The sequence below is a fragment of the Schistocerca cancellata genome, chromosome 2 (genome assembly GCF_023864275.1).
Source record: "Schistocerca cancellata isolate TAMUIC-IGC-003103 chromosome 2, iqSchCanc2.1, whole genome shotgun sequence".
Taxonomy (NCBI): Eukaryota; Metazoa; Arthropoda; class Insecta; order Orthoptera; family Acrididae; genus Schistocerca; species Schistocerca cancellata.
This window is the reverse complement of record NC_064627.1, coordinates 123,954,655-123,982,285: the sequence shown is the minus strand read 5'-3', so window position 1 is coordinate 123,982,285 and position 27,631 is coordinate 123,954,655. Positions and strand designations below refer to the sequence as shown.

Below are 27,631 nucleotides of genomic sequence, written 5' to 3'. Positions count from 1 at the left end.
GGACAGTTGAAAATGTGTGCCCTGACTGGAACTTGAACCCGGGATCTCCTGCTTACATGGCAGACACTCTATCCAACTGAGCCACCAAGGACACAGAGGATATTGTGACTGCAGGGACTTACCTCTGGCATGCTCCCCAAGAGACGCACACTTTAATCTTACTGTCCACACAGTACATTAGTAGTGCCCCAGCCCACTATACTCATTACTTCGGTAGTCAATCTACCAATTACCGTAAGAGTTTGAGCAATGTGAGTGCATGCGCATTGAAGAAGATCATAGGCCGGTAAGCCTGATCTATATGAAGATGGCATCTGTTCTTTCGGACACATTCAGCACTACAGATGTAGTGTGTGGACAGTAAGATTGAAGGGCGAGTCTCACGGGGAGCATGCCAGAGGTATGTCCCTGTAGTCTCAATATCCTATATGTTCTCGGTGACTCAGTTGGCTAGAGCGTCTTCCATGTAAGTAGGAGATCCCAGGTTCGTGTTCCAGTTGGGGCACACATTTTCATCTGTCCCCGTTGATATTTATCAAAGCCAGTAAGCAGCTAATGGTCTGGATTTCATTGTAATTTCATTCTTCGAGTGCTGCAACATCAATAATGGTATCTGTTCTTTCGGACATACCATCTTCATATAATCAGTAAGAGCTTTGTTGAGTAGATGAACATGATTCCCTCTTGTATTCCACCACATATGAAGCACTCTGAACTCCCTCATTCTAGTCTAAAAACGAAACAAGTAAGAAAGTTACAACAACAGTCTTTACTGCAAGTGCAAAATTAACAGACATTGCAGAGCATGTTAAAATGCAGCAAATTTTGCGAACCTTGCGGAAGTTCTCGTCAATGGAACTTCTGTTTAAAACAAATGCCAATAAATCATCACAAGCAGGAATCTGCACGTTCATTGCTGAACACAGTTCATTTCTTTTATATAATCACTCATCAGAATTATGTAAAAAAACAGTTTTCAGTTAGCAAATATGTGAGAACACCACTTACACAGAACTAATTGCAGAGAAATTTTCATAAATATGTTAGGTCCACACTTTTTGGAAATGTTGAGTAAAGATTTTGGTGAAAATGGGTTCAGCTTAATTTTCAATTAATCAAAAGATATATCCATTACATAATTAACTGGCGTTTGTATACGCCATTTCAGCGTCTCAATGCAATTGGTGGAATTAGAATGTGGCAGAGCTGAAGCCATTGTTCATTCAATAAAAGCTTTCTTGGAGTGTCAAGCTTAACCCAGAAAATATGATTGGGGTCATGGTTGACAATGTTTCCGTAAACACAGAGATAAACAATAGTGCATATGAGAGGCTGAAATGATATTTAAACTTACCATGCCTGATTATGATGCGTTGTGTCTGTAATTAACTGTAGTTAGCAATCTCATGCAACGGAAGAGACATTGCTAAGAAATATTGACTTTTTGGTTTTACAAACCTACAACTTATTTTATTCACCAAATAGCAGAGATGCTGAGTCGCAGATAGGCACAACAAAAAAATTTTCACACTAAAAGCTTTCGGCCAATGGCCCCACACACACACACACACACACACACACACACACACACACACACACACACACACAAGGGAGGGGCCGCGCAATCTGTGACATGGTGCCCTAGACCGCGCGGCCACTCTGCGCAGCAGGAAATAGGCTTCCTAACAGCATGAACATCCTGGGGGGGGGGGGGGGGGGGGACATATTCTCTATAAATAAGGTTCTCAAATCTCTTAAAGAACTGATTACTGAATTACCTGAAACATATGGTAATATTAAGGCTGATGTAACTGCATCCATCATCAGACAGTGACGGAATATCAATTTATAAAATGGCACAACACAAGTAATACAGTGGATTTTTGGGCTGAAGTAGGTGTTTACAAAGATTCCATAGGCATGAATTCCTTTCACAACTTTTGCTGTCTTACAATTTAAGTGGGAAAGGTTTTCAATTAAATGAGCTTTGTGAAATCAAAATTGCATGTTGTTGTTGTGGTCTTCAGTCCTGAGATTGGTTTGATGCAGCTCTCCATGCTACTCTATCCTGTGCAAGCGTCTTCATCTCCCAGTACCTACTGCAGCCTACATCCTTCTCAATCTGCTTAGTGTATTCATCTCTTGGTCTCCCTCTACGATTTCTACCTTCCACACTGCCCTCCAATACTAAATTAGTGATCCTTTGGTGCCTCAGAGCATGTCCTACCAACCAACCAATTCTTCTAGTCAAGTTGTGCCACAAACTCCTCTTCTCCCCAATGCTATTCAGTACCTCATTAGTTACGTGATCTACCCATCTAATCCTCAGCATTCTTTGTAGCACCACATTTCGAAAGCTTCTATTCTCTTCTTGTCTAAACTATTTACCGTCCATGTTTCACTTCCAGACATGGCTACACTCCATACAAATTCTCTCAGAAACGACTTCCTGACACTTAAATCTATACTCGATGTTAACAATTTTCTCTTCCTCAGAAACACTTTCCTTGCCATTGCCAGTCTACATTTTATATCCTCTCTACTTCGACCATCATCAGTTATTTTGCTCCCCAAATAGCAAAACTCCTTTACTACCTTAAGTGTCTCATTTCCTAATCTAATTCCCTCGACATCACTCGACTTAATTCGACTACATTCCATTATCCTCGTTTTGCTTTTGTTGATGTTCATCTTATATCCTCCTTTCAAGACACTATCCATTCCGTTCAACTGCTTTTCCAAGTCCTTTGCTGTCTCTGACAGAATTACGATGTCATCGGCGAACCTCAAAGTTTTTATTTCTTTTCCATCGATTTTAATACCTACTCCGAATTTTTCTTTTGTTTCCTTCACTGCTTGCTCAATATACAGATTGAATAACATCGGGGAGAGACTACAACCCTGTCTCACTCCCATCACAACGACTGCTTCCCTTTCATGCCCCTCGACTCTTATAACCGCCATCTGCTTTCTGTACAAATTGTAAATAGCCTTTCGCTCCCAGTATTTTACGCCTGCCACCTTAAGAATTTGAAAGAGAGTATTCCAGTCAACATTGTCAAAAGCTTTCTCTAAGTCTACAAATGCTAGAAACGTAGGTTTGCCTTTCCTTAATCTATTTTCTAAGATAAGTCGTATGGTCAGTATTGCCTCACGTGTTCCAACATTTCTACGGAATCCATAATTGCATAACAGGATTAATATCAATACTCTGAACTCAATTCTTACATTAAGAAGTGGACTGAAGTGCACAGGAAAGTGTTGTCAATTATTATGAACCACCAGACTCCATGTTGGATTCCATAGGTACAATGTCAAGTTACATCAGACAGTCTGCTCCTGACAATGGAGCAGCAGGATCTCATCAGTCATCTTCAAGAATGGAGGAGTATGGAAGTGAGGATGACGACTTGATGTAAGTAAGTTTTAGAAAACACTTCATTTTAGGTAGTATATGATTATCATTATCAATTTCATTTAAACATAACATGAAGTCTTACATGAAATTTGTTATTTTATTTGTTTCTATATTTGTTTTACATTGGGATATTTGCATTAAAAATGGTGACTTTTTAAACAGCTTTTGGGAGCTTTAAGTATCACCAAACTGGCAACACTGCATGTGTACATGTCCACAACACCTGGGGAAAGGTGTAGCCGGACGTGGACACACACCCACAGCAGCGACAGGGTTAAAGGAACCCTCAAAATCAATGACCTGCAAAGCCTCGCAGTTCTGTAACTACTTCCCAGTAGTTAGTTACTTATTAAAACATCTGACTCACTTTATCTGTAACTGGTTCCTCCTTGACTATCTGAGGATGCTTGGCCCTGGAGTTTCATTTTGTTTTCCCCATTGACCAAGCCTGTCCCTGGAAACACATAATGTCAAACACCTCTTTGCCTCAGTAGCTATCCTTGCGCATTGTTCTTCATGTATTCAGCAGTAGAGTGTAGGAAATAGGGAGCCTTTCCTTATGTGGTCGATGCCCTAAGCCCTTCACTGGTCTCTTGTGATGTAGTGTAGTTTCTACAACCCATGCCCCCTCCCCCCCCCCCTTTTTCTTTCTCTCAGGCTCGTGCTCTCCCTGTTCTCAGCCATTTACTGTCTTAAAGACCTTGCTTCACTAACTCCATCACATTACTAATTTCACAGGCCCTTGATTCGTCACCTTAACTCTCTGGTTCAATCATGTGGCACCTGTGGCTGCTTTTATCACACCCAAGTTCTTTTGTTATTGTATTCCTTTCAATATTGTTTCCAAGAAATGGATTTTCATTGTGGACAAGACAATATACCCAAATCTGCTGCGACTTCTAACTATATTCCAAAACAAAAATCTTACACAAAGCTACAAAACATTTGACATGGATTCAACTAAATTGGGCCAGAAACTGTTATTGATTCACTATGAATGCTCAAACACTATAGGATGATAACATATACAGCCACTTTATTTCCTTTCATGTAAATCCAAACCAACATAATGCTTCTGACTTAAAAGAAAAAAAGGTAAGCCACAGCAGCTCTTGTGAACAGTGAAATCACAATCCGAACCACATCAAATGAATACCTGTGAGGTGATTAACAGGTTCAGTCAGCTCTTGAGTAATAATGTCAATATATTTGGGCAGCTAGAAAGGAACACTGAACTACTGAAATGAACTATGCACCACATTGTTTACATAATGGACTATAAAATTTGTGTGTGTGTGTGTGTGTGTGTGTGTGTGTGTGTGTGTGTTGTGATTCATCTGCAAAGAAATGTTTAAGTCTGAAGCTTTAACTATTGTATTTATTTTGTCTGGACAGTTACAAAACTGAACAACAGCAGGAGAAGTCACTGTCACCATTCTGAAAATATTCAACTAATGTGAGGGTACAGGGCACAGGTAACTCAAGCACAGGGTAAAAATCAAAATACAAGACATTAATAAGAGGTTCCCAAACTAGATTATTACAAACCAGCACTCAATATGGCATGCAGCATGATTATCTGCACAGCCTAAGGCTTAGCTGATCACTTTTTACAGGTGACCACAATGAATAGTTGGTAGAAAGATTAAGGATTTTATATTTTTATTAGAAACCATTAATATTCAAGAAAACACTACCAAAGCTGTAAATGAACTTGGTATGTCAGTAATAAATAATCTGCTCAATAAAGGGAAATCAATGTATCTCACATTATTGCACAACTGCACTCAACACATGGTAGTCTGTGCTGTAAACAAGTTATAAAATACTTTGTATTGTTCTAAACTCTCCACAAAACTTGGGGAAAGCAAATACTCAGTGGAATGTGTAAACTGCAAATATGTCCTTTTTGGCAAAGTTGCCTCACAATCCAAGAGACATTCTCAAGATGATTCAGTGCTGATGGACACTGGAGGCAAGTAATGGGCTCTAATCTGTGCATGCAGATGAGCAACTTCTGGATCCTCTTTCTCCAATGTTCGTATTAACTGCACAAACTGCACAATACCTAAGAAGAAAGAAAGAAATTAATATCACATATGTATAGACAGAATTATTAGCGAAGTTAACGAATTTTCATCCTCAAATGGGAGAACAGAATACAATTTTAAAATGGTGAAGTATAAAAACATGCAATCCTAAATGTGTTAAGTATGGTGTCAGTATCCTTTTTTAACCAGTTAAGATACTGGCTGATAGCAGTGCATATCATCCACTCACTATAACTTTTCATTTCTATTTGTTTCTACCCAGACATGCTATTTTCTAATGAAAGTCAGGAAAGTGCTGCATGTAAATGTACAAAACAAGTAACAATGTCCTAACATCAACTGTCATACATCTCACTGTTCGTGTGCAGTTTGCAACATTACTGTGTTGAAACACTGTGGTTTATACTAATACAATGTGACTTTTCTCTCTGTGTTACAATGATGCCGTCTTAAGTGATTATTTTTTTCAAAAATGGTATATGGGAAGACAGTTCATATTGTTAGAGATGAACACATTGCAAAGTGCTAGGAAGCTACAAAACAACATAGTTTTGTTACTTTAACAAAGCCAACCACCAGGTTTGCAAACTATTGTAACACTTCTCAGAAAACAGTCCAAGAAACAAAAAGTAAATTAGGCTAAGTTGTTATAATGAAGGAAACAGCTTCTTGTCAACTCTTGCAAAAATTGGAAACATTCAAAATATCACAATAAACATACCAATTTCAATAACCATATAATCAAATACATTAGTGAGGATTTTTATGAGAGACAATGTCATTCCTGCATATGTCAAACTCCTGACTTTTCTCATAGAATTAATTATCTTCCAATGGAAAGACAGCTTTAAAGAAATATGGTATACGTAATGAAAGTTACTATTAGAAGACAAAACAAATACTGTAAACTGGAAGCAGCACTATTTGCAGAAAGCAAGGAAATTAATTAGTGATGGTGGATCACTATTTTATTTCAATGAGACTTCAGTTGATTTGAACCTGACTTACAGAAAATGTTGGAAACATAGTGATGGTATAGGAATCACAAGCAGACATGGTGATTGTTGTACATTTTAGCGGACTCTCAGGCTTTGTTGAAAGGTTTGAATTAATTCACCATGGGCAGATAAACTGTGCTAATTTTGATAAGTGGGAAGAAAGTTATTCCCAGAATAGCTACACTGAAAACATGTTTTCTTGTCGTGTACAATGCTCCATATCATGAGAAACATATCTACAATCAAACATAAAAAAGTTTGCTTAAAAGATGAATGCTTGATTATTTGAGGAACTTGGCATGACATGCAGATACACCCCAAGAAGAGAGACGTGTTATTTTAACAAGCTACTGGCTAGCACTGGGCATTCAGCTGCCACATGTGATAGTAATGTGGTTAAGCTAGCTTGGCATCAAGTGAAAGAATATTGTGAGAGACAAAATACAATGATGGTAACATGCCACTGAAAAGAGTACAGGAAGGTGACTTAGAAAAGCATCCAATGTGTGACAGCGAACAATAATTGATCTTATTTTTTTCATGAAATACTAAAGACAGAAGATCATTATTGGCACAGAGACAAAATCATGGAAGACATCTTTAACAATTTTGTAATCAAATTTGAACAAGATAATATCAGAGAAAAGACACAAGCAACTTAGAGATAGCAGCAAGGCTAAAGATATGGGAGAGTTCCTCGCCACATTCGCCTCCTAAAGCATGTTAAATTTACCAACATTTGTAGTTTAGGTTGTAGCATCGGAGAAAGCTGGCATGTTCACAAGATGCAAGGATTAAATGGCTTTGTTGTTCATAGATAGTTTAATAAATGCATTAACAATGGTGATAAATTTACTGGATGGAATGCTGATCACTCTGGGCGAGACTTACGAGCGACACAACAAAGAATCGCTGCCAGAGGTGTAGTGGTAGTTCTTCAGCCTTGGCACACGGGTTGGCAAGTGAGATGGTTCTGTATATAGATGTTGCCAGTTCGATCTCTTTATGTTGGATAGCATCGATCATATTTAGATTCAGAGGTCTTGCTGATCAATACATTTGACACACATGATCTAGCAGGGATAACACAATACTTTTGTAAAACTGAGCATGTATATTATCTGTACCCCGAGATCAGTGAATAGGGCAGTTTAAGATTGAGCGCCTATTTTTGGATCCATTAGATGTGGTGACCAAGACAGCTTTTAATCACATATAAGTCCAGGAAGCTCATCAAATCATTTACCTCCAAAAAGGGAGACTAATTGTATATGTAGTCCCTTCCCTGGTTTGAGCAGGAGCAATTTGGACCACAGTGCATAATGAATTTGGGAACTGTTCTGCATCCCACATTATGTTCAACAGGGTATGGATGATGTTCTCAGCTTCCGCTGCGAGGTGCCACATATTGTAATGGATTTCGATGGTATCAGATGCAGACAATGTCTAATCCTGCTCTCACTTGGAGAAGGTGCAGCTGGTAGAGTTGGTCACTACTGGAAGCAGTTGCTACGGTATAGACAGGAAACTGGTGCCTGGCAGGCAGTTGCAGTTATCTATATACAATGTTATGCTACAGTATGGGTTGCATCCCTCAGGTTCAATTCCAGGCTACTGCCTCTAAGAGGTTCCTCCAACCTCACTCAAAAATCCTTCTGATGGTCTTGCATACTATGACTAATTTTGTGGAAAGATTTATGAACTACAGCAACACAAACTGTAATATCTTTAGGCTCTCCTTTGTAAATCAATGTCAGTTGATGAAGACTGCTCAATAACCTGCCACTGACTACATAACAGCACTCATTGCTCAATCAGAAGTACTCGCAAGTGGCCTGAAGACATTGGAGTGGATGGAACAGCAGAAAGACATATCATGTTTATAATTTGAAATTGACACTGCAAGTCCGACAACCTCCTTTTGGGCAGTACTTGATCTGCTAGTCATATCCACATTAGGAAAGGGTCACTTGAGGTGAAGCCATTGATAGTTATTCACTGAGCAATGTCCTCATGAGGTGGATAGCATATTAAGGGATCAACAACAGAATGGCCACCAGCACTGAAATGTGAGATCTGTCCAATATCTGTAATATTTGTTTTTTGTCTCTGCATAAAGCTCTAATCTGGAAGCATATAGTGATGGGGCTCTACATCACATTGTCAGCATGAAAATCTTTTTAGATGAGTCTCTGACACAAAAACAAAGCAACACCTCTTGTGTTGAGAGTCTTAGTTCCTCCGACAAAACCCTGTATCCGTTAAAATAAAATAATAATAATAATAATTAATAAAAGTAATCTTAAAGATGCTCCACCCTCCCCCCCCCCCCCCCCCCTTGTTTCATTTTCCTACTGACTCTATGAGATGGCTCTGATGTTTAAGGCATTCATTAAGGCGCTAGTTAGTTCTCTCGGGCAAACTTCAGTATTCACGTGATCTGTTAACTGCAGTTACTCAGATTCCTCTGAAAGGGCTAGAGAAATATGAGCTAATACCTGTGAGCTGATATTTTTGAATATGCATCTCCTTGAAAGATAATGATGTAGCCTTTCTTTCAATAAGGAGACACACTTATTGGTCATCTTTTCTCTCTTTTTTTCTGGAGGGGGGCAGGGGTGTAACTGGCTTGGTAGTTACTGGAGAGAGACACTTGAGTATTTGCATGAGCAACTGTAGAAATTCAATTGCTATTATCTGCATAAAAGCATGGACTTTTAAAACTGGTTTCCAATGGTGCAACAAATGATTAGTGAACTCTGGATGCTGTGTGTGTGTGTGTGTGTGTGTGTGTGTGTGTGTGTGTGTGTGTGGTTTGAGGTTTTCGGGTGCTAAACCTCAAAACACACACACACACACACACACACACACACTCAGCATCCAGAGTTCACTAATCAATTGTTGCAGCTGAGTAGCATTTAATAGCATTTCAGCATCATCATATGATGCACATTTAATTCTGGATTTTTTTTACTCTGCAACTTAAAAACGAATGAGCTTGCTTAACACTGAGTGTTCCCTGCCAAGGCATGACATTCCGTGCCTCATTTCCTGCAAGTAGTACTGGTTTTGCACGCAATTTTAGTATGAATGTACTTCCACCACATAAAGCATTGCACATACAGGTTAATTCTTGTTAATGTTTAAAAAATCCCAAACTGACATACATGATGCTGAAACAATTAATTTAATATAAAGCTACAAATGTCGGGAAATGCCTCGAAACTGGATGGCAAACCTTGAACGTATGACTTCACCAGATGACTTATCTCACCACATGTGCAGTGTTGGGGACTATTGATTTATCACACCTGATCATCCAACCCAAGTCAAGTAGTCACACTGGTGTGGCTCCCGGCCTACCTACACTACCGTAGCACTAGGGCTCACGGTTCGAGTCTTGCATCAGGCAGACAGTTTTTTTTTTCTGCTCATTTTTTAGACATTTATGTGTTTGTACTGAGATAAGATTTATTATTTTATTTACCAGTCTCGCAGTCTCCACTGGTTAGTTGCAAAGTGTATCACAACAAAAACCTGTTGTATAGCATCACAAGTAAATAAGCATAAGCTTCCAAACTGTACTGCTACCAGTAAATAACCTACATGTTCTTTACTAAAAAAGTCCATAAACAAAAAAAGTGACAAAAGGAAGGAAACACAAAACAACAGCCTTTGTTTGGTTTAAGTGAAGACAAAAATTTTCTAATTTCTACATTTACAACAGATCACATTTACAAAAGGTGATAGAAAGCACAGTATGCTACTGGTGAGGGCAGGGTCAACAAGCCCAATCACTGCACATGGAGTGAAGTAGGTTATATGGTGATGTCACACGTTCAACACTTGCTATCCACTTTTGGTGTGTTTCCTGGACATTAGCAGTCTCTTGTGTCTTATATTAAATTACTTGTCTCAGCAACATCTGCATCACTTTGGGGGTTTTTAAACATTAGGACGACTCCCCCCCATACATGAGCATAAATTCAAGTGAATATTAAGTGGCTTTACAAGTTAAGGTAAAGCAAAAAATTAAAAATAATGGCTCCAGTTTTCTCCAAACTGATATTCATTCTTTCTATCACCCATTTACCTGCACACCGTTACCAGCCTATTCTGACAGTAAATTGACTGGATATAAGTGCACTATGTCTCTGTAGGATACTACTACACAGCTACTATTTAATATTTTATGTAGCTCAATAACCACAGGGTATTCACCAAGCTCCTTGGCTTTAAGACGTTTATCCACATTTATAGAAGTTGCAGAATGAACTAGTATAGTGCCACTTTAAAATATCTGCAAAGATTTGCATACATGGGCTGCATTTTCTAAGGGTTTCTGAATACTAAGAGGAGAACAACTAAATTCCCATCTCTACCCCTCCATATTGAATACATACTATCCCCAACTGAATCCCATTACTTACACCCACTACGACAAAAGATTGTTCACAACATCTTTTTGCTTTGTTGAGTATTAATCCCTATCACTTGCATGGACATTCCACTGGTAGATCTAATTTTTTAAATGAACATCCCATATCTGATTCAGCAAACTACTAGAGAAATTGGCTTTGAGCCAAACAAATTCCCGTGCATGTGACTAAGTTTACTATAACGGACATGCAGCAGGTATCACAGATGTTACCCACTAATCGCTGTTTTGCCTCAACACCTACCCTACCCATTCCATTTCATCAATACACAGCATAACTTGAGGATCATGCTTCAGAGACGTTTGGACATCATCATGATCAGGACAGTTTAGCCAAGGACCCAACTCTTCATGTCACAGCACTCTACTGTCATATTCAGCAAATGTGACTCAAGCAGGTCCAGAATTTACTATAAATAGATCGCTGAAGGACAGCATGCAACTGAGACCTGGAGCACAAATAATAGTTGAAAAAGGCAAAAATGTCATCAGAAAATATAGGCTACTATTTGTTACAGGCAGTCACAATAAATTGAACACTGAATGACAAATTGAAACCTCCAATCCAGATGAATATGTGCCAAACAAAGTAACAAAAGATAGTGAAATCTCATTTTGGTTTACTTGTACCATATGGCAAATGTTGCAAAAACATACTGCTACACTCATGGGACAAAAGAGATTGGAGAGAAACAGAGAGAAAGTCAATAGCAACTCTATCCAGAAGAAATACTATTTATGAAGCCTTCAGTTATTCTCAAAGTAAGATCCTGGCAAAAGGTCTACCATAAAAATCATAGTGGCCATATGTAAAGTTGATGAGTGGGTCCAAACCTCCCATCAACTATATTGTGGTTAAGACGGCAGACAGAGAGCAAAAATATTAAATTAATGAATTAGGGTTTACCATACCAATGTCACACTGCAGCACAGACTCACGAGAGAGAGACCACAATTTTAGTATCCTCAATTTTCAAAAACAATTATGACTGCTTAAAGAAACAAGGCACCAGACCCTAACATAATTCCAGTTAGCTTTTACACTACACGCTGCAGAATTAGCTACTTTCCTAGCTCACAGCTGCTAAGAACCTCTCATGCAGCAGTACTGCACTACTGGGGAAGTATGGAGGCCATTCCTGTTTACGAGGGAGGTTTGAAATTCTTGGAAAGGAATAGAAAAAAAGAAGTGACTGAAACTTTTTTTGTTTTCCCAATGCAGGCTCCTTATGGATTAATGCTCTTGGTCCAAGATGTTCCAGTGCCTTGATCCCATCTCAAAAACGAGTTTCCTCTAGGCCTGCAAAATAGTTGTCAACTCCGGCTATCAATTCTTCGTTTGAAGTAAATCTTTGTCCACCAAGAAAAATTTTCAGTTTTGGGAAGAGATTGTAGTCTGACGGAGTCATATCAGGTGAATAAGGTGGGTGTGGCAACAATTAATACCTTAGTTCCTGTAATTTTGCCATGGCGACGGCATGTGTGCAGGCACGCATTGTCAAGAGTCGCGGCACCCATCTTGCAGATATTTTTTTCATTTCTAATTCTTCAGTTAAAATGTGATATATCCTTTAAGATGACATCTGGCAAGCATGAGCTACTTCACCCACTTTCAATCGGTGATCCTCCATGACCATTTTGTGCACTTTTGCAATGATTTCTGGAATACTGACACATCTTGGCCAACCACAGTGCAGCCGACCAAATTTAAATTCAAGTTATCCACTTGGCAACAGTTGAATATGAAGGAGCAGAATCCCCCAGTGTATTCTGGAAATCAGCATGAACATTCTTTGCTTTCATACCTTTTTTTTATGAAGTACTTAATCACTGCTCAAATATCGATTTTTTCCATCTTCACAAATCACTATGTGGGAACAACAAAAAAGCCGCATCACCGCCACAGCTCTCTTCCAAGAGCACAGATGTGGCACATATCTACATGCAACAGTCCGATGAATAACACTTTAACAACTCGTTGCGATAGTGTTGACCTCTCATGGTGATTCTGAGAATTTTTCAAACCACACTCATAAGAAGAGTAAAAGATCAGGGACTCAGAATTACAGACCAGTACTGTTAACCTCCATCTGTTACAAGATACAAGAGCATATTCTACTCTCAAACACTGTGACAATCCCCATATCTCAAAAAGCCTGCATTGATTCAGGAAATACCTTGTTTGCTTTGGCCATACATATCATTTCACAAACAGAAGATGAAGGAGAATAGATATACTCTGTCTTCCCAATTTTTCGAAAGGCTTCAAAAATTTTGCCACATCATTGCTTACTAACCAAGGTAACTTTGGAAAAAGTATATTTGAGTAGCCCAGATGCTAAAGTTGCTAAATGCATTTTTGGTTGATTTTGAGATGAGTACACTGACACAGATTTTTTCACTGCCTACACAATGGAATAGATTTCAGGGAGCAAAACCTGCTGTAAATGATTGAAAACAGCTGTCGAAAATCGTACTTAGATGCAAAATCCCATTTAATGTCCAACATTTGCAAAACCCGCCAAGTTCAACAGGGATGGGGGTCGCCATTCCATGTCCGGATTCAAATCATGCCAACTGACATCAGACTTACCTATCTATATTATATTTTAGTTTGTTGGGATTGGGTGGGATATTTTTCTTATCCAGAGATACATTGGCTGAGCTGTAGCGAACACTTACGCAACAGTGAAGCTCTCACTGCTGACGAGTTGTCGAAATATACTGCAGTACGGGCAGCTGGTCAGCAGGATGTTTGTTGACATATTTACGTGACTGTTTGTAAGAAAATGAGTGGTTTTGTGGACAGTTTAAATGCAGAAGATCGTACAAAGGAAGTGAGAGTAATTGAAATAACATGAAATCTTCGAGAAATCAAACACGTAACAACAGTTTAAATGTCCAGAATGGGGCCAAGGGCGATGGTCCCTCCCAGAAAAGGAAGTGGCGTTCTGCTCAGTGGAAACGAACAGAAAGATAACAACATGAAAATTATTATTAAAGCAATGTTATGATGGCATTTCCAGTGTCAAGAAGCCAAAAAATCATTTTCTCTCAAAGTGAAAGCAAAAAGATTTGTCTAGTTCATGGTCAGCCCTTCTACAATTCTGAAGTTGGTGAGGGGAACAGCATCGTGAAGAGGGGAAAAAATTTCAGCAAAGGTAAAAGGCCCAAGATCAATCATAGCAAGCAAAGAAGTTACAAAAGCCAAACTTGAAGAGATCATACAGCTTTTGGAGCTACATTTCGGTGGAAACTGCGTGACCAATGATAAACTCAAATTCTACATTGAAGTGTCAGACTAGCATGAAGGCACTCCTGGAGTCACTCCAGCCACTGCCAACTCTCAGAACAAGGAAGAAGCCAGAAGCGATTTTGAGTTGATCGACAGTGTTAGGGTCGGTGTCATTCAAAAGCAATTATCAGCCAATTTCATTTTCTAGAACTTTTTGTCATTGTTTCAACTAAGATGCAATTTTCCACCAATTTTATCATTTTCTAAAATTTTATCAATGTTTTATTAAGATACAATTTTGGAGCTTATTATATTTTCTACAATGTCTTGTGATATCAAAAGTACAATGGCGTAAAAAAAAAAAAAAAAAAAAAAAAAAAAAAAAAAAAAAAAAAAAAAAAAAAAAACTTTATGGTAAACATTCATTTCTGTTCTCTTTTTGATGTTAAATAAATCAGTTTTTTCCAGTAAAATAATATCACCTTTGTATTTTATATGCCGATTTTGAAGAACCTTCAGATTTCCCTTTGAAATGAAATGTATTGTTTACATCCACAATAATTACATTCCATCCTTCTGTCAGTCCTAACGTATCACCAAATAGCTGGTTTTGCAACCAAATGTTGTTTCGTAATTGGACTGAAACATTTGCAAAACCTGCTTATTACATAAATATGGTGCAAAAACCATTAGGTCAATATTTCACTTAATGTATAAGACATAATCATTTAGCGGAGATGCAGAGTCACGATAGGCACAATAAAAAGATTCCCATCTTCAACCTATTACCCAGAACCTATCCTCCTATATAAAAGATACCAACCATTTCCTTGACCGACTCTCCACAGTTCCTTTCCCTTTACCACACGGTGCCCTGCTCTTCACTGTTGATGCCACCTCCACGTACACTAACATTCCTAATGCCCAAGGCCTTACTGCTATCGAACACTACCTTTCCAGACACCCTATGGATTCCAAACCAACAACCTCCTTCCTAGCCTCCACAACCAACTATATCCTCACCCACAATTACTTCTCCTTCGAAGGCATTACCTACAAACAAATCCACGATACGGTTATGGACACCAGCATGGCACCATCCTATGCTAACCTGTTCATGGGCCATCTAGAGGAATCCTTCCTAAAAACCCAGAATCCTAAACCCCTCACCTGGTTCATGTTCATTGATGACATCTTTGCTATCTGGATTGAAGGTGAGGTCACCTTATTCGCATTCCTCCAGAACCTCAACAACTTCTCCCCCATTTGCTTCACCTGGTCCTACTCCACCCAACAAGCCACCTTCCTAGATGTTGACCTCCACCTCAGAGATGGCTACATCAGTACCTCCGTCCATATCAAACCTACAAACCACCAGCAATACCTCCACTTCAACAGCTGCCACACATTCCATACCAAGAAGTCGCTTCCGTACAGCCTAGCTACCCATGGGCGTCGCACCTGCAGTGACGAGCAGTCGCTCTCTAAATACACCGAGGGTCTCACTGAAGCCTTCACTGAGCGTAATTATCCTCCCATTCTTGTACAAAAACAAATCTCCCATGCCTTATCTTTCCAGTCTCCCATCACCTCCCAAAGTCCCACAATCTGGCCACAGAGGAGCATTCCTGTCTTAACTCAGTACCATCCGGGACTGGAGCAACTGAATTACATTCTCTGCCAGGGTTTCGATTACCTCTCGTTGTGCCCTGAAATGAGAAATGTCCCACCCACCATCCTTCCCACCCCTCCTACCGTGGTATTCTGCCGTCCACTGAACCTACACAATATACTCGTCCATCCTTACACAACCCCTGCTCCCAATCCCTTACCTCATGGCTCATACGCCTGTAATAGACCTAGATGCAAGACCTGTCCCATACATCCTCCTACCACCACCTACTCCGGTCACTAACATTACCTATCACATCAAAGGCAGGGCTACTTGTAAAACCAGTTATGTGATCTACAAGCTAAGCTGCAACCACTGTGCTGCATTCTATGAAGGCATGACAACAAAGCTGTGTGTCCACATGAACGGCCACCAACAAACTGTGGCCAAAAAACAAGTGGACCACCCTGTAAGCAAACAAGCTGCCAAACATGATACCCCTCATCTCAATGAATGCTTCACAGCCTGTGCCATATGGATCCTTCCCACCAACACCAGCTTTTCTGAATTGCGCAGTTGGGAACTTTCCCTGCAATACATCCTACTTTCCCGTAACCCTCCTGACCTCAATCTTTGTTAGTCACTGTCCTCACCCATCCAAACCCCCTCCCTGTTCCCATTCCAGCACTGCACAGCCGTCATTTCACCGCCACATCCTGTCTTTTAATTTATTTTTATTTCTCTCCTTTCCGCTACTTACCCCCTCCACACCTTCTCTCCTGCCCTCCGTCTAATCTGCAACACTTCACTGTCTGCCACTCCCACCATACTATCCCTCCCCCTCCCCACCCCTGCCTCCTCCTTAAACACACCATCGCCACTCCCAGCATGCACTGGTGATGCTGCTCGCAGTGTAGTTTCAGCTCTCTGAAACTGCAGGTGTGTGTGTGTGTGTGTGTGTGTGTGTGTGTGTGTGTGTGTGTGTGTGTACTGCTGACGAAGGCCTTAATGGCCGAAAGCTATGACTGTGTGAATCTTTTTATTGTGCCTATCACGGCTCAGCATCTCCACTATATGGTGAGAAGCAACTTTCCTTCTCTCGTATTGTTACATTCCATCCTGGATTTTCGATTGTTTGATTTTTGAAACATAATCATTTTCGATTTGAGCCTTTAATACTGAGTAATTAATCAGTTTTTTACTTACTTTTAAAAAAGAAATGAAATCTTTAACTTTAATAGCTTGGCTGGGATGAGTTTTTCGCAATTATCTCAGTTTCACTTATCAAGCAGTTAGCGGCTTTTGCATCTGGGTTACTCATTTGTAAATACCTATTGATTTTATATATATTTCACAATCAAGTATGTAAATTGGACATAAAATTTCAATCAGTAATAAAGGAAGATTGGTTGTCTTTAGATGTATTACTGACAAGTGATATCAAATAAGATGATCACTTAAAATCAGTATTAAGGAAGTCAAATGAAAGGTTTATTGCGGGGATACTATAAAGGAAATTACATGCAAAACCAACAGTTCTGGAATATTATTCCTGTGTTAGGAGTTCTTATCAAGTAGGACTGGCGATAGATATTGAATGAATTCAGAGATGTGTTGCTAGGGTCAGAACATGTCTCTCTTGGTGAAGGTCCCAGGTGACCATCACTGATTTTGCTGAAACTTTGTGTGAACATTCGCACATGCTTCCACTGAACATAGGCAAAGATTTACTTTACCCAATATAATACTTCTAGAGATACAGTCATTTTTTGGATCCCTAAGCGCAACTATCTAAATTCACTACTGAGCCTTTCACAATTTTCAGACACAATATTTCTTGCAATGTTTTCTTGAATGAAACAAAATTATGCCATCTTGTACAAGTTTTTGCACTCTCTTAAATGATATGATAAAGACAGTTTTCATATGGATAATGTGAAGCAAATTTGTCCAAAAAAATAGATGCTTTCGGGAAGGAGGGGGATGTGTAATGTTAGGTTTATGTCTTTTTATGTTTCCGCAACTAATTTCAGGGTAAACCTGAAACATAATAAATTATCAAGACAAGGCTGTAGAAGATAAAATTTCATTCTCCTACCGCTTTCCAATAGTTTACAAACTGAAGGCAAAGTTGACAATTTTTGTAAAAAGACCAAAAAAAGGTTGCTTTGAGACCACTTTTATTAAAAGAAATCTTTGAATTTCTTTTTGAAGGTTTTCATTAGAAAGATCATGTTCCAAACCACCTAAAAAACTTGATTTGCTTTTGTAATGTGTGTAGTGAAGGCCCTAAAAAAAAGACAAGGTGGAGATACATTTAAAATACACCCCTGTTCTGATGGTACTCAAATCTGACGTATTTTATTATGTCCTACAATTGTTTAGTACCCTCTGTGGAAAGTAATATCGAAAGCCTTGATGACTAGCAAGTGAGATCGAGTCCAAACTTAGGGGCAGGAGGGAGCACGTCTTTTGGTAAAAATGCTGACAACAAATTTCAGCCTGTTTCTCTGCTATGATAACTACAGAAACAAACAAGTTATAAACTCCAGAATTTAACTGTGCATTACCAAGGCAGTGGACATGGTAGTAAAACTGTTGCACAACAGCTACACCATACAATATATAAACTGCCTTCAAGTTTTACACCATCATTACATTTTGTTAATTCTGGGGAAGTTCATAAAATTCTGCCTGATGTTTCTTTGGAAAGAATTGATGTTGTACAGAATTTTCAGTATGTCTTTTTATCCTGGAATGGTACTGACATTCCAGTTTAAAGTACAGTATACTTTGAGTTTGTATAGTTCGTGGCTTATGTGAACCGACAAAAAATTGTGCAAATGTGTTACCATGGTCCACAGTGGCTTAAGCACTGCTGATTTCTTTTGAAGTGAGAAAACCAGCATTCCCATTGCCATAGGCACCACATCCAGTAGCTGAGCCACAGGAGCCACTAGTGGGTTTCTTTACAATAGGTTCCCAAGCCTGATATGGGTTTCTTTAGACAGGATCCCATGCCTGTTTTTTACTTTTCTTGAAGTGTCAGAGGGCAATGCTTGAAGAGTCTTCAAGCAGCTAGAATGTTTTACAGGTTTCATTAATTTGGTATAGAATGCCATCAGGAAAACTATAATGCCAGCCAGACAATGTCACTCAGGGTGCTGGAGTAACTGTAATAACATGCTGTTCTGGAATCCAGCACTTGTCACTCCTTGATGGCCCATAAAATTAATTTCCTGGGCGATTTGGGTGCATGAAGCTTATAAAAACATCCTTTTCCTCAGGAGTCTCAGATAAGATATTTCCACTGTGTGTCTGCCTTAAAACCCACATCCTTTCATCTTTCCATCTCCTTTCCTCTTTCCTGATGAAGCAACCTTGGGCTGCGAAAGCTTTAAATTTGTGTGTGTGTTTTTTATTGTGTCTATCAACCAGCACTTTCTCGAATGAGATTTTCACTCTGCAGTGGAGTGTGCGCTGATATGAAAATTCCTGGCAGATTAAAACTGTGTGCCGGACCGAGACTCGAACTCGGGACCTTTGCCTTTCGCGGGCAAGTGCTCTACTAACTGAGCTACCCAAGCACAACTCACGCCCCGTCCTCACAGCTTTACTTCTGCCAGTACCTTGTCTCCTACCTTCCAAACTTTACAGAAGCTCTCCTGCGAACCTTGCAGAACTAGCAATCCTGAAACAAAGAGCACTTGCCCGCGGAAGGCAAAGATCCCGAGTTCGAGTCTCGGTCCGGCACACAGTTTTAATCTGCCAGGAAGTTTCAGCACTTTCTCTCTCACACACACACACACACACACACACACACACACACACACACACACACACGCACATCCATCCACACATATACAGACACAAGCAGACATATACAGAGGCAAAGAGTTTGGGCAGAGATCCTTGTATATGTCTGTTTGTGTGTGTGGGGGGGGGGGGGGGTGGGGGGGGGGGGCACACGCGCGTGTATACCCGTCCTTTTTCCCCCCTAAGGTAAGTCTTTCCGCTCCCGGGATTGGAATGACTCCTTACCCTCTCCCTTAAAACCCAAATCCTTTCGTCTTTCCCTCTCCTTCCCTCTTTCCTGACGAGGCAACTGTTGGTTGCGAAAGCTAGAATTTTGTGTGTATATTTGTGTTTGTTTGTGTGGCTATCGACGTGCCAGCACTTTCGTTTGGTAAGTCACATCATCTTTGTTTTTAGATATATTTTTCCCACGTGGAATGTTTCCCTCTATTACACACACACACACACACACACATCTGCACATATACATGATATGTCTGCCTTTGTCTGTATATGTGCGGACGGATATGTGCGTGTGTGCGTGTGTATACCTGTCCCTTTTCCCCCCCAAGGTAAGTCTTTCCGCTCCCGGTATTGGAATGACTCCTTACCCTCTCCCTTAAAACCCACATCCTTTCGTCTTTCCCTCGCCTTCCTTCTTTCCTGATGAAGGAACCGTGAGTTGCAAAAGCCTGAATTTCGTGTGAGAGTGTGTGTTTGTTATTCTATCAACATACCAACACTTTCGTTTGGTAAGTTACATCATCTTTGTTTTAAGATATATTTTTCCCACGTGGAATGTTTCCCTCTATTATGCAGCATATTGTCCAAACCGGAAGTTTGATCCAATTTGCTTTGTCACTGAGAGCATCAGTTCCATTAAATTAACTTTCATCAGTAAAGGAGAAACTGGATGAAAGAAAAATGTGTTACAGGAAGAGTGGTTTTTACATGGCCACACTAAAGCAGGAACTACAGGCAATTAATTGATGGGACAACAATTCACTTCCATTTGATGCATCATTTCTGGCTAAAATTATTGACAACAGTGAAGGGAATACACTCACATTCAGAAAAAAACAGAGCACCTTGAATGACTTGAGATAGGGTATTCATATTCACTAGAGATTCATGTTAGTATGTTCTGCAGAAATTATTAGCATTTGAACCAGGTCAGCCTGCAGGTTCAAGGTCAACCTCGATATCATGGTGCAACACCACCTACTGGAAAAATATGCCTACGGCTGTCATTGTAAGCACAAACCAAAGGTAATGGATCAGTGTGAATTGGCGAGACGTGCAGGATGCCTCACAGATGTATGCAAAAACTGTGCCATTAAATCAGTGGGTTTGAAAGAGGGCACATTATTGGCATGAAAGAATGAGATGCATCCATCCAGGATACTGCCACCTGTGTGGTTCTAAATGTTTCAGCAACGCAACAGGTGTGTGCAGAACAGTTCTCAGACGGGTGTACAACATGACGAGTTGGGGGTCAGGCTGCACCACCCAGACCACCCCCGAGAAGATCAACATCTCGTCCGAATGTCACTGTGGGACAAATCTGTGTCCTCCCCAGCTCTGGCACAACACTGGAACAATGAACACATTGTACACTATCAGGGGATGACAGCCCGTAGTCCTTTAAGATGGCAGGGGTTACATACGCTTCCTCCACTTCTCCACCGAGGTTGCTCGCTTGAAAATGACGGCCACATTTTGGTTTGCCGCAGACAGGGGAGCAGCATCACAGTTACTGAATTCACACAAGACATACAGTGCCAACTCTAGGCCTTATGGTGTGAGGTGACACTGGGTACAACCACAAATCACCGTTGGTGAGTGTCCAGGGCACTGTAACAAGTGTGATGAAAAGGCATGGGATATGTTGAAAAGACAGATGTCAACAACCACAAGTGAACCTTGGAACCAGGTGAATGCAGCATGGAACAAGTTAGTAGGGCCCATGGAGGACCCTGTGCCTACTAGGCAACAGAACATATGCTAACTGAGATGACTGAAATGCTAATCATTTCTTCATAACATACTAATGTACATGTCCTGTGAATGTGTACACCAAATCTCGAGTCAGTCAAGGTGTTCCGTTTTTCCTGAACTTGAGTGTGTATTAACATCTTACTCCAGCCACGATAATACGTTGCAACATTTATGAAACAGAGTGGGGTGATTGAAAATGTGTGTGGGACTTCCTCTGAGGAGAAGGAAACTTTAATATGCTTTATGCACCCACATGGCCCAGAAAATTCATTTTGTTGGCAATCAAGGAGTGACAAGTGCAGAGCTCCAGAACAGCACATTCCTGCAGTTGCTCCAGCATCCTCAGTGACTTCGCCTGGCTGGCAGTATAGATTTCCTCGTATCTTTTCTACAGCCGACTAATGAAACCAGTAAAAATTCCAAGTAGCTTGTCAGAAAATTTTGCTGCCACCACTGTGTAGCTCCCATTATAGGATTAGGTAAATAACATAAGAGATTGGGGAATGTACAGAGGCATGCAGACTCATTTTTTCTTGCTGAATACCCAAACTGACTAGAACAAAAAGTCAATAATATACCCTCCTCTATGCATACTACAATGGCTTGCAGAGTAGAGATAGACACTAACTGGAAACCTACTCAACAAGACAGACAAATGAACACCATCTCTGAGAAAGGCACATGATATGCGATGTGGGAGACTGACTACAATACAACCAACCTGAGTATAATATTCCGTCATTGGCTAGGATTTAGGATGGAGTTTTACACTGGACAAAATTATTTTGTCACCACACTTGTATACTGAGTACAGGTAATGAGGCATTAACATCAACTGTTGCATAAAATGGAGAGATTTTTTGCAGCAGTGTACTCAGACCAGGATATGTCTAGAAATGATTTCCCAGTACACTCTTGTATTACTGGACAAGATAGTATAGCCAACAGTAAGAAAGTACACATTATTGAAGCTAGTCAATGTATTAGGATGTCAGTGTTTATACTGTTTTCTTACTTGTGCATTAAAACTTCAACAAGGGTCACAATGTCAACTTCTTATCAATACACAGTAGCAACTGTTAGTAACTGCTGTCTATGCAGTGCAGCTCACAGGAACATATATGCCAAAGGAACACAGACATATGACGAACTCTCATTGGGAAATTGTACCATTACAAGTAACGGAATCAATGAAGCAGCCAATGTGAATTCCATACGTACATGGTGAAGACTACATTTTATTTCATCTCACTGCGATGCTAAGTATATATGAACATTATAGCATTTTAGGAGACTGCAGGGTAATAGTGCATCACTCTTTACTGAGAGGCAGATTTATTTGGTGCTCACCATGTTTGAGAACATGAAGAAATTCTGGCAATCAAGTGTCTCCCAAGCACGTGATCCCAACTGTTTAGCCAGGACCTACATATAGTATGTTTCTGGGCCAGAATCATTTGGGAGAGACAAACACCATTTCTTTCATGGTTGGAAAACTATATGCTGAGCAATGCCAAGATAAACTATCCAACTTTTTCACTGTATGAAAGATCACAATGCTGCCATTCTGCTTTGTGCTTTGATCAGCAATATCACCAAGGCTTTTTTTTCCCCCTAATGGAGGTTGTGGTAACAGACTGACACCTAGCATAGCTTAAGGAAGAGGTTAGGATGCAAGATCATGATTTAACTGATAGTTGGTGACCACATTATGACACTTTTTTAAAAAAAAAAATACGTTTTGTCATTCCAATGAATCCCCGTTTTCAAATGTGGTCCCATATTTCCAAGTTTCTAATGTATCTGAAGATACTGATACCAAGGACACACAACACCCAAAAACTTCCGTATTTCTGAAGGATTCCCAAAACTTCGACAGATAAAATACATGGGACTGAATACCACAGTTGTCAGAGGAGTTGACAGCACTGATGGTGCTAACTGACAAGTTTTATAGTATTCTACAATATTTCCACAGCAATTTGTATATTAATCAGTACCTAGACAGAATAATTCAACTTCCACTCTTCCATGCCCATGCTTCATGGGTAAAAGAACACAGCACTTCATCTTTAACCAACCTTGGTATAACCAAATGATGGTTCAAGTGGAATAACAAGCATATGCCATCCACTCTGGCTAACCCTACACAAGGCAGCTGTGTACAAGTAAGGAAGACTGATATCATCCACATTTCAACCTTGAGAACAGTATCCCACAAAGAATATAAGCAGTTTTGCAATAGACAAGACTGGATTTTTGTATCAACACATGTTGTAAATGGACCAAAGGCAAATGCATTTTCTAAAATAAAGAGCTTGCGTCATACCGTTACAAAATTTGTACTGCAAACAATATACACTTTCAGTATATTTTTGTATACAAAAACTAGATGCAGACAAGGTGTGCGACTTTCATAATGTATTAAATTAGAACCAAGTATTGCTATTTACTCTAATATATGATCTAGATTCATGGGTCTCATATCCTCGTCAGCAGTATTATGGTAAATAACTGTCTCTGAAGCAGGCTGAAAGGTTTCAATTTGTTGATAACATAGACCATTGCTATAACAGAGTGTGGAAGTTCATAAACATGTAGGGAGAGCAGAAATAGACTACAGCTGCCAAACCTAATGTCATATCAATTTCTTACCCTTCAGTGTCAGTGAGGTCAATACTGTTTCTCAATACAGGTGACATACCAGCTACATTCATGACAATATTTTAAAGCATGAACAGCAGAACATTGTTAAAGATAGTTATATTAGTATGAACACTAAATAACTGCACAATATCAAACGTTCCTGTTCGTGATTGGATGTACAAAATATTACGTATCAATGAATGACAAACTTACCTTCTCTACCTTCCTGAAATCCATAATTTTTTATTACATCCATCTGTATTTGCAATACAATGGGGAAGACATACTGCATCATTTTTAACATATCGTTTCCGGCATTATCTTTCGCTTCTCCAAGTTTAACGGAATTTTCAGGAGAATCTAGTGCTTCCAAGACATTCGACAGTGCAACTGTGGTAAGGAAAGCATGATCGATATATGCATGTACCTTTAGTAATTAATAAATGTTTTAGGGCAAGGAAAGTGCCAATATTTAGCTGCATGTGGAAAATTACACAATTTAACCAACTTACCTCTGGCTTTCTCCGCTGTGAACTGAAAGGAGTTAGTTATCGGAGCACTAGCCATTATTATTTCCATACACGCCGCAAAATACTTGCTGAGGCTTTCCTCGTGTTATTGACGTGGAAACACAATATTCTATTTAGTCCATCCAGCAGACTTCGTGGGCGACGCAATTACAAATCTATCGAATGTCGCGGATTAAAAAACACATACGTCACAGTGTCACATTACAAACAAACACACCTCTTGACTTCACAGGTCTGCCCGAATATACATACAAAACTATCAAACCTATATACTGACAACCATAACACTCTCGTTGACATTTCTAAATTCGACGCACATCATACGTCTTTTATTTTCATAGAGCACTAAATGACAAGCAACACCCTTTTTGGGAATGTCAAAGATTTTACACACAATGTTTGTTGCAGTCCCTAGCGATGGCAATGCTTTCAAATACGAAAAGCAGTTGCACTTTTAACATAAACCGAGGAATTATATTCATAAAATTTTCCATCGATGACTACTTCTTTGGGTACAATCAAAAGAAAGTTCAAAACTCCTCAAAGGCTTAGAGACGCAGAGCAATCATATCAGATTTGTAAATCTGATCAATGAAAATGGATAAAGCGCCAGAATTCTATCGACTAGCAAACCAGTTGTTATTATTATAGCCCAGTGGTTTCCAATTAAACTTAAAGAACACTGTGTAAGGACATCAAACAGAAAATGAAGAAAAAAAAGACATATTTGTAACATTGAAATTCGAAAAGGGCTGCTTCACTCAGACAGCTATTTATGCACTTAATGATTGGATAAATTTTTTAATGATAAAATATCAGCAGTTGGAATCTTCAGCGGGTTTTCGAATAGTTGCTCACAAAAGTATACAGAATACACAAAACTACTGTACTGGTACCTTCATAAATTTGTGAACTCTTTCAGTATGTTACTGTTTTCCTTCTAAGTCTTTGATCTTACCGCACTACCACAGTCTAACATTTTACTACAGTTAATTTTCATTCTTACTTTCATATTTGTGCTACTGAGTTTTTCTTACACTATATGAAGGTCGTTTGCAGTCACAGAAAAGATAATTTTTTTTTTAATGCAAGAGCTTCAAATATTTGTGTAAATATTCATTTGATCACATAGTGACTGAATGATAGTGACTTAAAACTCTTTTCTCTGCAACTAGCTATTTTCCATAGACTATACTGTCTGAATATTTTAATTCTCCAATAGTTTTATCATCTCTGCAACAATATGTTTACCATATATGTCCCTATATGTAGGAGGACATTGTTTTGTTCGCATTTATTTATATGTTTACTTATTCATTCATTCAATGACAAATTTCTTTGTATACACATCGTCTTACACATATGTACATGCATTATTTATAATAGAGGTACATAAGAAAATGAAAAAAAAACAGGGTATAAATAAGAAATCCATAACAGAAATATACATATACACATTTTATCACTGCATTATATAAAGCAGAAGAGCCTGCTTCAAACAAGAGAAATGAATTATAACACTCCTCCAATAATACGACTGTGTCAAATGCTTAACTGAGATCTGTGAAACTGTCTGTTACTTATTCTCCTCTAGGGCTTCTAAAACTACTTTTGTAAATGTTGCTATAGCAGCTTACGTTCCTTTTCCAGATCTGAAACCAAATAGTTCTTTGCACAGAAGTTGTTATTTATTTAAATAACCCATTAGTCTGTTTTTATAACAATTTCTATTATTTTTGGAAAGGAAGACAGTAATGAAACTGCTCTGTAATTCTCTGCATTTTCTGCATCACCGTTTTTTATGTATAGGATGAACTTTGGCCTGCTTTAAATTATCAGGTAAGCAACATGATGAGAATGACTCATTTAAAATGTCTGTCAGGGATACTTTTATACTGCTATGCATTCTTTTTGTAGACACATTGGAACTTTATCTAGTCCTGTGGACATTTTGCTCTTAAACGTATGTACAATCCTACTGATTTCTTGCCAGTGGTGGGTAGCGGCATCATTGTGTCAGGTACATACTTATTTGTAGCTTTATGTAGTATTTTTGGAATATTTTCTTTCAGTTTGGTTGCTGTATTGCTAAAGTGGTTGTTCACAAAGTTGGCCAGGTCCTGAGGGTTATCTATTAAACTATCTTTATTTTTAATTTTTGTGCCTATCTGCTTTGACTTCGTGTTACAAATTCCTTGTTTTACTATATTCCAAATATCTTTGCTTTTATGTTTGGAGTTCTGGATAGTCTTATCATTTTGGATTCTTTTTGCTTCATACAACTGTTTGCTGTACACTATTTTGTATCTGAGAAAGAACATTAAGAAGTCTGGGTCACTCTCATTTTCTTTAACAGAAATGAGACATTTTAGAGTTTCAGGTTTCCTGATACCTTTCGTTACCCAGTTCTTTCTACTACATTCCCCAACATAATTCCTTAAATTTTAATTTTGATATGTTCATGAACTTGTTAAATTTTTCATTCACATGTGTTCCTGCATATTCCTCTGACCATGCCTGACTGGTCATCTGCATTGCAAATTCACACTTTTTTTATTTTGAAAATGTTCTTCTGTAGCTAAGCACTTTTGGTTTTTTTGTAGGTGTTTTGAATTCTGCAATTTGACCAAAATGGTCTGATAACCCAAGAATTTTGACAGCTACCTCGCAACATTTATGTTTGATGAATGGCTGGTTATTCCTGTGGCATTTGTTACCCGTTTTGAGGTACCATAGCTGTACAGGATAACCAGGAATCTGAGGCTGACATAATCTGCTTTCATCATATTGGCATATAAATCTCCACAAATAACAATATATCCTGTAGAATTACATATCTTGTAAAGCACTTGTATTAATTTAGTGAAAAAAGTTTTCACATCACCATTAGGAGACCTACATAAACACAAT

General features: G+C 39.1%; 1 protein-coding gene across 1 annotated transcript; it reads right to left on the bottom strand.

Moving 5' to 3' along the window:
• Nucleotides 1-5,063: 5,063 nt before the first annotated feature.
• LOC126144029 (protein C10) lies at nt 5,064-25,103 on the bottom strand. The gene is made up of 3 exons (XM_049915465.1): nt 24,704-25,103; nt 24,405-24,581; nt 5,064-5,486 (listed from the first exon to the last, which is right to left on the bottom strand). Exons 1-3 carry the CDS (start codon nt 24,768-24,770, stop codon nt 5,362-5,364), a joined length of 369 nt encoding a protein of 122 aa, XP_049771422.1. The 5' UTR covers nt 24,771-25,103; the 3' UTR covers nt 5,064-5,361.
• Between the last annotated feature and the right edge of the window lie 2,528 nt (nt 25,104-27,631).

Excerpts from the sequence above, each read along its gene's own strand:
- LOC126144029 (XM_049915465.1), bottom strand. The coding sequence starts at position 24,770 with ATGGAAATAATAATGGCTAGTGCTCCGATAACTAACTCCTTTCAGTTC. Across the intron at positions 24,582-24,703 it reads CACAGCGGAGAAAGCCAGAG|TTGCACTGTCGAATGTCTTG; the intron begins GTAAGTTGGTTA and ends TCCTTACCACAG. Across the intron at positions 5,487-24,404 it reads ATTTCAGGAAGGTAGAGAAG|GTATTGTGCAGTTTGTGCAG; the intron begins GTAAGTTTGTCA and ends CTTTCTTCTTAG.